The sequence below is a fragment of the Balearica regulorum genome, chromosome 10 (genome assembly GCF_011004875.1).
Source record: "Balearica regulorum gibbericeps isolate bBalReg1 chromosome 10, bBalReg1.pri, whole genome shotgun sequence".
NCBI classification, from domain to species: Eukaryota; Metazoa; Chordata; class Aves; order Gruiformes; family Gruidae; genus Balearica; species Balearica regulorum.
Window position 1 is genome coordinate 24,690,756 of NC_046193.1, and position 12,763 is coordinate 24,703,518.

General features: G+C 40.6%; 1 protein-coding gene across 6 annotated transcripts in view; it reads right to left on the reverse strand.

Moving 5' to 3' along the window:
* FGD5 (FYVE, RhoGEF and PH domain containing 5) overlaps positions 1-12,763 on the reverse strand; it is a 120,079-nt gene that overhangs the window by 98,428 nt on the left and 8,888 nt on the right. For all 6 annotated transcript variants that reach the window (XR_012837085.1, XM_075762569.1, XM_075762568.1 and 3 more), the window contains one exon: positions 8,275-11,227. Coding sequence is in view for 5 of the 6 variants with exons in the window: in XM_075762569.1 (XP_075618684.1) it covers positions 8,275-11,227 (2,953 nt within the window). In the remaining variant the exon portion in view is untranslated. The remainder of the gene's footprint in view (positions 1-8,274; positions 11,228-12,763) is intronic.

The following is a 12,763-nucleotide window of genomic DNA, read 5'->3' on the forward strand; positions in this document are numbered from 1 at the left end:
CTAGGCTGAATCTGTAGCTCAGGGCTTAACTTTCCTCCCAAGTCCAGATGCCTTGAGAGCCTGCTTTGCCTAGGTTTGTCTCCAGGTCTAGTCTAGAATTAACTTGCTTCTACTCCAAATGCGGGATAAAATAGCATGAACTAATGTCAGCGGCATTGCTATTACTGTATACAGCAGTAAGCCAAAAGACAGTTTGAACAGTGTTGAAAATAGGGAACTTTTTTTGATATCCTCTGACAGCCATGCCTGTACTGAGCAGCTATGGGTGGGACAAGCAGAAAAAAAAAAGCACAAGTTGATTTTATCTTCTCGACAAAATTCTCCTTGAGTTTTACCCTGAGTGAGAAACTATGGTAAGTGGGCTGCTTTTTGGGATGAGAATCATATTGACATGGGCAGCATACAGGCAAGCATATTACAGATCAAAAATTGTTCTTCAGCTAACAAATCATGTGGCTTTCTTCCTCCTCTATCTTCTAGAAAATGTCAGAAACATCTGGAAATTTGGTGCTGCTTCTCCTTTCACAAGTCCTCCTTGTGTATGAAGCTCTTTTGCTTCTCTCTTTAGAATTCTTCCCCCTTGTTTGCTCTTTGTTGAGGCAGAAGCAACCATAGCCTTATAGTTTCCTTAGGGCCACAGTTCAACTGAATTAATTATCAATGGAAGGGACAGGTTGCATCTGTATTAAGAGCAATCAGGTGTTTTAGTTGTACCTGTTGCTGCTGCATCCAAGGAGTGAAAGGCTTCAGGAGTTTCTAATGGCCATTCTCTGTGCTCCTCTGATGCAATACCACAGCTGCATTTCTCAGAGCTGATCAAAATGTTGATGTTGCTGTTAGGATTCTCCTGCCAGCTGCATACCAGCACACTTCAAGCGCTAAACCACTGTCGTACCTACTTGTGCTACTTGCTCAGACTTTACCAAGGAGCCCTAATCCTTTTCTGATCAGCAATTATGTTGTTTGCCAAAGTAATGATTCCTGCTTGGACTCACTCCACCTGCTCCTTTGCTTTCACAGACAGCCTTTGCACTGTAGAACTGCTGCAGGAATCAGGCATCAGGGGAGAAACAAGTCCTACACAGACAATAACCTGCCACACCCTCAGGGAGCACTCCTGGGGAACTTTTGATCTGCAGTAGAGATGGTATATGGGATCAGTAAATGTACGAATTTAAGGACCACTCCTTCCCTGGGGCTGGGAGTTCAGCAACAACATTAAAACCAATGTGCAGATACAATTACTGTCTTGGAAAGGCTTTTTGTTCCCTTTCCCCAGTGATCTCCCCAAAAACTTCGTTGTGTGCTGGGATCTGCAGTGTTAATGTTCCCAGAATGGCACGGAAAACACAACATGCAACCACTATTACTTGGGAAAGCAGCATGGTCAACTGCAGAGGGCACATCTACCAGCTTTCTCACTGAAGACACTGAAAAGTCCTTACTTAGTCAATGACCTTTGGTCAAATCACTGCATCTGGCTGTTTTACCTCTTACCCTTTGCCTTAAATCAAGTCACAAATTGGGACTTTCCTTCGAAATGCAACATAAACCCCAAGAGATTGAGTAGCGGGAAGATGTTTTTGCATTTGGCAAGATGCATGCACTGAAACCTGTCAAAAAGCTTGATTCTGTGCTCCAGAGATTTGCACACAATGTTCCTGACAGAACCACAGACAAAACACTGACAGTCCAAACTTGAAGTGTCTATGGAAGAATAACCAGCTGGAAGGCAAAGCTCAACTAGTCATGACTGCATACAACAAAGCAGGGAATTAGCATCTCTATGTTTATGTTTTAATGACAAAAACCTTGCTACGTAGTTCAGCCATAGACACTGGATGGCATGAGCTCTACAATTAATTCTCTAGCATGCAGACTTATCTCCTCTTTTATTCTAGGCACTTTTTCTTTCTCACCCATTTTCTTACATAGGCTTTTACAAACACACTTATCTATGTCTACAGCACACGGGGCCAGTGATCACTAGAGGCAAGGAAGGTTTTGCCTGCTTACCCTCCTATTAAAGGGTAAAAGTCTTTAAAGGAAAAGAATGGTAATGATATTTATTATTAAAAAAAAAAAATGTTTTTTGCTTACAAGCAAAAGAGATCTGCAGGGCCAGACTCTAATCTCAGCCATCTTTTATAAAACCCTTCAAAGTCTTTGTTAACTGTCTGATTAATATTTGAATGAAAGGGATCTCTAACCAATTGTGAAGAAACTTCCTAAACTCTTCTAATATCCTTTACAGAAACCTTTCCAGCTCTCATACTCTTGGAATTGGTTTAAGTGTGTGAATTTGAAGTAGCAGTAAAACAGACCACCCTTTTAGAAACAGTTCTGGTTTCTTTTCTAATGGGAGAACAGAGTTGTTTTATGAACCCCAATTATAGCTAAATTTCCTGAATGACATTGAATATGTGAGCCACAACCTTCCAAAATACGTATCTCCAGAACTTTTTGGCAACGAGGAAAGTATATAAAGGCTATGATCTATGGCAGGTATTTGAGGGCAGATACTCTTACACAGGCTTCAGTTGTATTATGCTTTGGGATTAACTCGGTGGTATGGGTATTATTTGACTTATGTTAGAAGTTAAATTAAATTGTTTCAAATCTTTTCACTAATTGAAAGAAAAAGAAAATGGAGGAGAGTGGGGAGAAGAAACTGATGAAGAAAATCTGATTTATTAAACTAATTTAAAGAAATGAAGAGGTGGCATCTTCTGCTTCCCGCTACTTTAATGGGTGCAGTTGTGTGCAGGTTTAATTCAGCTCATTCTGCTGGACTTAGAATAACAGTCCTGAACATTTGGTTCTGTCCTTGTTTGCCTCAGACTTTCAAGTTGTGCCTCTCTGCTCTGAGCATTAAACAGCAGCCTTGTAGGTTAATTGGCACCCTTACTGAGCCTCAGTTCAGCAAGTCCTTGCTTGATTGTTGAACATGTTAGAGATGCAGACAAAGAGTGGAGCTGAATCCCACATCAGCCTTTGATAAAGAGCTGATGGATTCTTTCAGCAGTTATTCTCAAATCATATCAGCTACATTTATTAACCTCATGAGTGTTTCTCCCCAAATAAACATATCTCTGCCTGCTTGCCTGTCTGTCCTTCACTGCAGTATCTAAGCACCTCTGACATGCTACCACTTTTGGTACCTAGCAGTATCACTGTATCGGGTTTTCTAAGAACCTTCTTTTTATTTGGAAACTTCCTGGTCTTTTATGTAAATTAAAGCACTGTGAATTTCCTTGAGGTTATATAAATGACACTGATTCACAATTATAATAAAAGATATACAATATTCTTTTATATTTCTTTTACTATTTTAAATATGACAACACTGATTGTCCTTTCTTGGTCATTGCTATTTTGGTATGTGAACTATTTATACTGAAGCTTCCATTACATAATTACCTCTAGACTTTCACCTTATCCTTCATATGCTGTGTTTAAATACCACACTGTGGCTTTTTAAGATTTGGTGATTTAAATAACATATGTGCTTCTCATTTGAAGGAGCAGAGAGAGTTAGTAATATGACATCTTGATTTTATTGGTTAAAAACATGTGCTCTGTTGGAGGAAATTCACTCTAATGGTTTAAATTTCACCTTAAGCTTAAGGGCATATGAAGGTCTGAGTAGCATGTTATTCAGACCATTTTTAGGCAGAGACTTCATGTTCTAAGATGTTTCTTATGCACAGCTTTTGTTAGGCTTTTTTTGTGTGTATGTTACAGAATGGTAGGGAATAGGTGGTCACACAGACTGTCCCTGGCTGCAGTCTTGGAGCTAATCAGTGACTAATGACCTGCAGAGAGGATATAATCACTTAAGTGGCAGAATTTGATAGAACATAGGTTGATGAATTCAGTGGTGAGGCAAGGGGACAGCTAAATACTTATTGGAGGGAGAAGTAACTGCTCATCCACTGGATTTTTCTCCTTTTAAAGGAGAGGGATTTGCATTCACTATGACCCATCGACCATAGGCAGTGGTTCTATTGCTGTCTAACTGTAATATGATTTTGGTATACATTTTGGAATTGGTCTGTGCTGAGGTAGTCCTTGTGATCTTGCACATAGGCCTGACAGAAGCTCAGACTGATTATGGCTATGCATAAAGAGGATTGCTTACAAAGCTTTTTAATGTAGCTGCTTACCCATGGAGCATCCTTTTCAATGCTAGCACTTAAGAGGCTGGTACTGTTTCATCAGTCCCTAAGTACCTGTGTGTTCCTGCCTCAGCTTGGCCAAATTAAAGGAAAGGCATCACTTGCTTGACACACATAGACCATGTTTTTTTCCTGACTTTCTACTAAAGACAATTTTTTCTCCATCTTCTTCTTGAAGAAGCGCATCCCTTGGGAATAAAACACATTTACAAAGGAATAGCATACTGAAGAGGTGATCAGGTTTCTTGATTGTACTAAAACTGAGAAGCCATATGCCTTGAAAAGCAGTGGAAAGTCAGAGCCTTGGGATTAATTTACAGGCATGAGACAGCAATTCTAGAGACTTACTAAGAATTACCATGAGCCTTGGTGTAATTGCACAGAGCACTGGAATCCCCACACTGGCCCCCAAGAATTCACTTGAGAGTCAAAGTCTGAGCAAGTCCTGCTGTTGGTTAAGTACAATAATCAGACTGAGGTTCTTCTAGTATGTATTGATGATCATTTTATGTAGAAGGATATAGGAATGTACAGGTAACAGCAACATGGGCTTTTAGCTCATTTCTTATGAATATTCAGCATCACAGTGGGATTAGCTGTGGAGCTGCAGGTATACTCCTTTTATTTCTCCCTTCTCCCTATCTTCTTTCCTTTCTGGATTTTGAGCGTCTTAGTAGAAAGGAGGACTGAAACTTAGCAAACCTGGTAAATCCAAATTATGGACTCTAAGTAGAAAGCAAAAAGGGGAAATGAAATTCTGAAAACATTCGACCTATGCCGTCTCCCTGACCTTATCCATACCCTGATAAAAGACTCTCTCTGTCTCTCCTAAAAGCACTGGAAGTGATAATGTGGTAGACTACAAAATGAGTGTTTGAGGTATCTCTTTCCCATCGCCTTGCTGTTTATCACACTGCCGTATGCACGGCTGATGCTCTGAAGGTCAAGCTGGGCTAGTGAAGCTATTCTTTAAGACATGTGCCAGAATACTTTAATTCTAACTCACTTTCATCTGATTAAAGTTTAGCTATTAACTTTGGTGAAATTGCTCTGACTTATAGCTGTTGAGAGTCAAGGCAATGATATAGGTTACAGCGTGCTGTCCCAGAGGTGGGGTGCAGCTGTTTTTCGCTTTCAGCCTGAACAATTGGTTTGTGTTACTTTGCACTTTGTAGTGCAACTCTTCAGAGAAAAGGGGCTAGAAAGTGACTTCAAAAGCAAATGAAAATTGAGTCTGATTCAGGCTATGTGGACTGGGGAAAGATCAGGGGAATTTTGTCCAATTCCACTTATGTCCCATTATTTCTACACTGTACAGAAGGCTAGTGATGATCTATATTGTCATACACTTGAATCAAAGTTTAATTATTAATACCAGATAGCTAAATTTTGGGGATACACTGCCCTTCAGGGAACAATATTTCCAGTTCTATTCTGGCAATTGTAATTCTAAGTTAAGATATATTTCTAGAACACTTTTGTTATTGGACTTTTTCTATAAATGTGATTGCTTCTAATTAGAAATTATTGGTTTAAATCCACTCCACATGGTCTTTCCTTTTAAGCAAGAAAATTAAACAGTGAATCTTCTCATCTGTCAACTTCTGTAAGCCGCCCTCCCATCCTACTTTTCCCCAATCACACACAGTAGTGGAGGTTCCCGTATTATTATAATCTTCTATAGCATTCTCACATTCTGTTCTCTGAAATGTAATAAAAGAGTTGTACTTGGCCATTCATCAAAAACGCAGCAATTCCATAAGGTATCAGCAGATGCTAAATACCAGTGCTCTGCAGGTGAATGGGCCAAAAAGAAGTTCATGGGCTCAAGTCTCACATATTGCAAGGGTTTAATCCAACACACTTGTACTCTCAAATGTTTGAAAGAAGCCTCAGGATATGAGCAGGCTGGAGTTCAAAGTAATTTTTATCCCTGTGTGGTTGTGGTAGAGCTGTGTTTGATAGGTATTCATATTAGAAAGCCTAAATCCATTGACACATATTTTAGGCAGAACTGCTTTAGCAAGAAAGAAAACATCCATGTCCATACATCATATATGTATATGTAAATAAGTTCATGTACATGTACTTGTACAATTTGCTTTGCCTTATGATTAGGCCATACATTGTTTCTCCAAGTATATTATGCCATTGGATGTGTACTACTCATTTAGATTTCATCAACGCTTTTTAGGCATGTCTTTCTCCAAAGCATCCTGACAAATATAGGACATAATAGCTATCATCTCAGCAGCGATGTATGTATATTGCTGTCTGCCTGATGCTCTTCCCCTCCACCCCGGTTGTCTTGATAAAAGGATTGTTAGGAGCCTAGCCTTCATTTCTCCCCAACAGCAAAAACTGCATGTACAACAAGCATCAGACTGAAAAATTATGTTCATGCCTTGACCTTGAGACTTCCTGAACCAGTTTGGATTGGCTCTCCCTTTGAAACAACAGGCTTCCACAGGAAGTTCATAAATGGGCCCGAGTCACAGCAATTGACGTAGTTTTAATATTTTTAACTTGGTGCTTCAAGAACTACCTAAAATGGGCGGTGTTTCATGGACACAAAGAACGGGCCAGCTTTTCCAAGAGCAAACGTCAGTGTGCTGGGTGCAATGCAAACCGTTGAAAGCAGTGTGACTAATGAGCTGTCAGGCCCTGCTAACACAGCTTCTGCTAAGCACTGCTCTGGAGATGTGGCCGTGTGCATTGTGAAGCTGCACTGTACTGCACCATGCCCCAGTGTCAGCACTACTGGGGCTCCCAACACTGTAGCCAGCCAACATCGCCAAAGAGCTAAACCACAGGCCTGTCCCCCAGACCACTCAGCTTCAGGCACATTTGGATCTACAGCTTAAGCATCTTTCCCCATGTCGTACTCACCTCCCCCACCAATTCTCACCTCTCTCAGAAATACAAAGCACTGTACATCATTTTTGTCTTAGAAATGGTTTGCAAGACTCATACAGAGGTGTTAAAGTTCTTTTACTCCACAAGTTTGATATATTGGAAGAGGGATGTGTGAAATGTCCATGGTTTGTTCCATTCACAATGACAGGGGAGAGGACCAGAAAAAAAAAGAAAAAATAAATGTTGCAAAGAAACAGGAGTATTAAATCTTTAGAAGGAGAATGACGGATGAAAATGGACATGAAAACCTTGCTTTTAAGATGTTTATCTTTTTCACACAGCTCTATCAAAATGCAACTGCATTAAAGACATTCCTTTTCATTCATTTGCTTTGCACCTTGTTTTCTCATTACCTGTTTAACATGAACTTAATGGAAAACACTCTTCTTATTTACATCTCTGCACTCCACTGATTGTATGCTATAATCTGACAACAGATTCAAATTCAGATTCAAAGGTCTTGAGTGCATTGCCCCTGTGTAACTATGGAAAGGACATTTTCTTGTTTGCAAATAATCTAATGGAATGGGACAAAAGATTGTTATTAATGTTAGCAATGCATATGATTTCAGAGAGAGCTATTGAATTAACTTGTAAATCAGCAGCTCTGTCAAAGGGCCATAATGATAGGCTTTAAAGCAACTTTTAAAATTAATTGTCTAGTCTGATTAGTTCATGATTTTGGATTTTCTGGTCTATACTTAACTGATGTACTTTGAAAGATAAATTATATATATTGTTGCTTTGAGACATTGACAGGAATACAAAAATGAAGCTGAACCCCTTCCAGCAAATAGGCTGTCTTTTCATCCAGTCAAACCTTTCTTACTGAAGAACAAAGCAAGCTCTCCCTGCCCACCCCCAGCCACAAAAATTAGATCCATTAGATAAACCAAATAGTTTTATGTGTTATTTGGTTTGCATCTGTAAACCACAGGATCCAGATCCACTAGACAACCTAGTATACATTTACAAGGTAAAGAGTTAATTTGGTGTCTTTTTTTTTTTTTTCCCCACTGATAAAAGCTTATCTTGTATCCTTCCAATCTTTCTTGTAAGCATTTCCTGAGAGGGGGTATAAGCCAAACAACATGGAGGATCTGCCTACGATACCTAGCAGAGTAGGCCTTGCCTGTTTGGCCAAGGCTAGCAGGTCTTATGTAATAATTTATTACAATACCTTTCTGTTTCCTGGTCTGTGGTTTGCTGCTTGTTCTCAAAGCCAGTGAAGCTGCTCATATCCACATAGCCGTCATTCTCATTAGCAGCAGATAATGCCCTGCTGGGATCTTCAAAAAACTCAGTAAAAGTTCCTGCTCTGGTGGATCTTCGAGGTGGAATTTGTATGTTTTCATAGTCGGAGCTCATAGCAGGAATGTTCTCATAGTCAGACGTGTCAGCATTGGGAAAAGAAATGGACCTGGGTTTCGTTAATGGGAGTGGCATGAAAGGAGGTCTGGACCGGTCCTCAAAGGACTCCACCCTTGACACACTCCTGCTGAAGGACTTTGGTGTTCCTTTTCTTTTACCATCCTTATAGAAAAGAACAGCTGAGGGAGACTCAGATGCACGGAGCTTCCCCACATGTGATTTTAGTTGAGGTGAGCTACTTAGGCTCCTCCTGTCCAGCTCCATCAGCCTTGGAGGCCCATGATAGCTAGAGTCTGATGAGGACCTTGAAGAGGAAACATTAACATCTACATGCACTTTACTTTCAGGTTTTTTCTTGAATTTTAGAGTAAGGAACCTCTTAAAGGAAGATTTCTTTTTCTTGGAATACTTATCAGGTGAGTCATTCTCTATCAAAAGTGAAGGGGAACTTTTAGTGATTGGCTTTTTGGTGATGTAGGCAAGTTCAAAAGGAGGTGGTATATCAACAACTGAGGATGGAGTAGATATGCCACAAGATGAAAGATGATTTCTCTGGGAAAAACTCCCTGAGGAACCATTGACACAAGGCAAAGACAAGTTGTCTTCTGTCCTTTTTATTCTACCATCATCCAGTCCACAGCCATCACTTTCTCTGTAAACAGAGGCAGGTATCTCTCTCCCTTCAACAGAGTAAGATCGAGGATATAAAATGAAACGTCTTGACTTGGTTGGTAATGCCCTGTTGGCTTCCATTGGTTTTCCTTCCACTGAAAATAAATTATTGCTTAAATCTTCTGTCCCAGAGCCATTGCAGGAAGATGGTACATCAGTTTCAGGTCCAGTTTCTTCTGGAACTGTTTCTGGGACATAGCCTGGCATTTTCCCAGAGAGCGACCGTGTTCTAGTGACAATGCTTTTACGATCAATGGGCAGCAAGTTGTTTTCACCATCCATGCCTAATTCAGCCCTTTTACTGTGATCAGCTCCTAAATCAGTCTGTCCATCGTGAGCATTTTCATTTTCTGCAGGAAGCACATAAGGGTCATCTAGGGAATCACTGTTAGTTTCTCTTTCCTCTGCTTCTTCAGGCACAATGACCACTTCAGGGACTGCTAGCTTTTCATGCAAGACATGTTTGGTCCCATGTTCTACATTCATTTTGCCATGCTTACAGACTTCTAACTCCTCCTCAAGTGGCACCTGTTGAGGTGGACTTGGGACACTTTTGCTGAGGCTGTTTGCTTCTACCTCATTGTCTTTAAGTTGCAGCTCATCTGACTTAGAGATTTCCACAATACTTTCACTCTGCTCTTCAACAGTCACATCTTTCAGCTCTGGCTCCATCCCTGGACTACTAGGTAGACTATCAGAGATCACACCATCTTCATCCAGAGAGGTCCCTTTTGTTTGAAGATTCTCATCTGAATATTCCATGGGTATTTCCTCACCACCTTCATTCTCACAAGGAGCAATTTGACAGCCATCATCCATAGTCTCTGCTTTCACAGTTTCTTCTTCCCCTTTCCTAGAGTCTTTGCTTGCTTCACAGGCTACCTCTGATGTCTTTTCCTCACCTCTCCTCTCAGTGATCTGGCAGCCATCACTGGCATTTCCTGTGTTTGTGTTATTGTGCTCATCTGGGGCTGCTTCCTCCTCTTCAGCTGCTGCTTGCTGGATGGACTCTCCCAAATCATTTGCAGCATTGGTTTCATCTTCACATGGGTCTAAGCCAGGAGCTGTTTCTTCACTGGCCTCACTGGGCAGCATGTCAGGGCTTGCACAGTCATCATTTTCTAACTGCCCTTCCATGTCCAAATCAAGCTCTGCACGCGCACTGTACTCACCATCATGTGCTAGGCACCCATCTCCCTTTTCTAAAATCTCAGGCAGTTCCCTCTCCTCCTGCCCTGCCTTCTTACAACCTGGGATTAATTCATCTGCCAGCAGTGGCATTACAATGGTGTCTTTACAGAAATCACCCATTCGTTCCTCATCTCTATTCAAAATGGTATCACTATCACTGTCAGTCTTATAATCACTATTGTCCTTAACCAGTTCCAGGTTGTTAGAAGTTTCCTCCTTGGTTTTGGTTTCAGTACAATCACCTACAAAATCCTCATCTTCATCTACATTCTTGGAAGCATCATTATCCCCATCAGGGGCATCTGAGGACTCCTCACAAAGTGCTTTGTACTGGTCACAGTCTCTGGTTGACTCTTCAGAGTCTGGTTCCATTGGTTCAGCAAGATCTGAAGTGTTATGGTGCTCATCTTTGGTGACTTCTCGATTACTGGTATCCTCATCATTAGCAATATTATCCTCTTCCTTCTCTACCTCTTCTGGAGTTTCCAAGACTTCATTTTCCACAGAGAAATCTAGGTTCTGATCATGCTCATGTTCCAAGTCATTAGAGTCTTTGCTGGTCAGCTGAGCTCCAGGAACTACAATGTACTCACTATCTGCCTCAGATTCTGGGCAATCAGCATTGCATTGATTTCCTTCATACAGCTCTCCATCAAGACATACCAGTTTCCCATTTGAGCATTTATTTAAGTTATTGTTGGTGTAAACGCTGGATTTGCCCTCAGTGTCAGCTGAGAATTTCGGCTTGGGAGCAATAGGTGGTTTGGGACCCCTAGACATAGAGTTCGGGTTATGAAGAATATCAGCCCTTGGCAGTGAAGGAGAAAATTTGGAGACAGCTACTGGAGAAAGATGACCAACAATCTTTGGTTTTGGTGCTAGTGGTGGCTTGGTGATTTCTGGAGAAAAGAGAGAAAAGCCACATTAGTCATCTTGGTTTCTTATTAAAGCCAGCAGAATATACACTACAGTAGACTTTATCTTATACCAGTGACTTCTAATGCAGAAGTTAAAAATAGCAAGAAGCAATAAAAGACTCAGTACTGAAAAGAGAACTGAAGGAGCAAAGCATCTGCACTGTGCTTCCACGTGGCACTGTCGCTATTCCAGGGAACGTGGTTTAAGGTCAAAACTGAACTGAACTAGATGCAGCCCTAGCACACTTGGGGAGAGAAAGATGCACAGCTACAGAGCCAAGGGTATATCACGCACAGATACCCACAGATGAGTAACACCTCCCATACTCAGAAGTACTAATGACTTTAGAGACCTTTTGATTCTGCCCAAGGAATCTGTTTGCCCTAAGATTAAGTATGGACACTTTGATTCAATGATGCTGAAGTGTTTCACTGCAATGAGGGAAATGTCTTTCAGCCATAGTAGCTGTTCTTATAACACAGTACAAACACTTTGTAGCAATGATTTTAATTTCAATATATAGTTTGCAGAATTTCAGCACTGAACAAAATTAGTTCTACCAACAGATCAAGGATTAACTCAACCCAGCCCAACTAAAGTGAACACTTGGTGCCCAGGCACACAGTCTTCCCATCTGCCATTATCATGGTAACAAAATATGGAATTACATTTTGTTTGTCAGACAACATAATCATGAGGGATAAGGTGGTTTGCTAAAAGCTTGGCTAATAGTTTACATTGATTATGCAGCTGAGCTATAATGCATTGAATGAAATACCTCAACCCAAAACATGAAGAGAGTCACTGGTTTAAACTTAAGTTCAGTTTTCAGTGTACAAATTCTTCAGTCCTTTCCTTAGTCAAAAGATCCTCCATCCTCCTGTAAATACCAGGACACCATGCAGGTACAATCTTCTCTGAACATCAAAATATACTTGAAAAAATTGAATTACCTTGCAAAATAAGGCCAGCCAGGGTCTCTAAATTACTTCTAGTGGAAGTGCTGACACACATGTAGGGGAATTCAAACAGATTGACAATAAGCTAGATTGAAGCTAGATGAATTAAGTCATATATGGCCATTTTACTTACGGTACAGTTTACATGCCACAGCCATTTCCAGCTGTCTTGGTCCTGAAATTAATATTCTTTAAATAACTAAATGAAATGCTGAAAGGCTGCATAAGTAGGCAATAATAGGGATCCGCCCTCATGAGATGAGATGAAATATGTGATGTGAAGAAGCCAGTGCGCCAAATGGTTACAGATGGTAATAAGAGAAGGGTTTTGCTCTTACTAATGTTTCCTAGCCATCTATAGGTAATTACATGGTTAATCAATCAGAAATCTCTAATTCTTTTATAATTTCAATTAACACATTTTACTGGAAGAATGGGAGTGCTCTGTTTTAAGGAAAAGCACAGGACAAACTATTTCGCCATGAGAGAGACAGGAACAATTCTTTGTGCAAAATCTTCATGTCCCATGCACAGGAAATAAGGGAACAGCATCTCAAG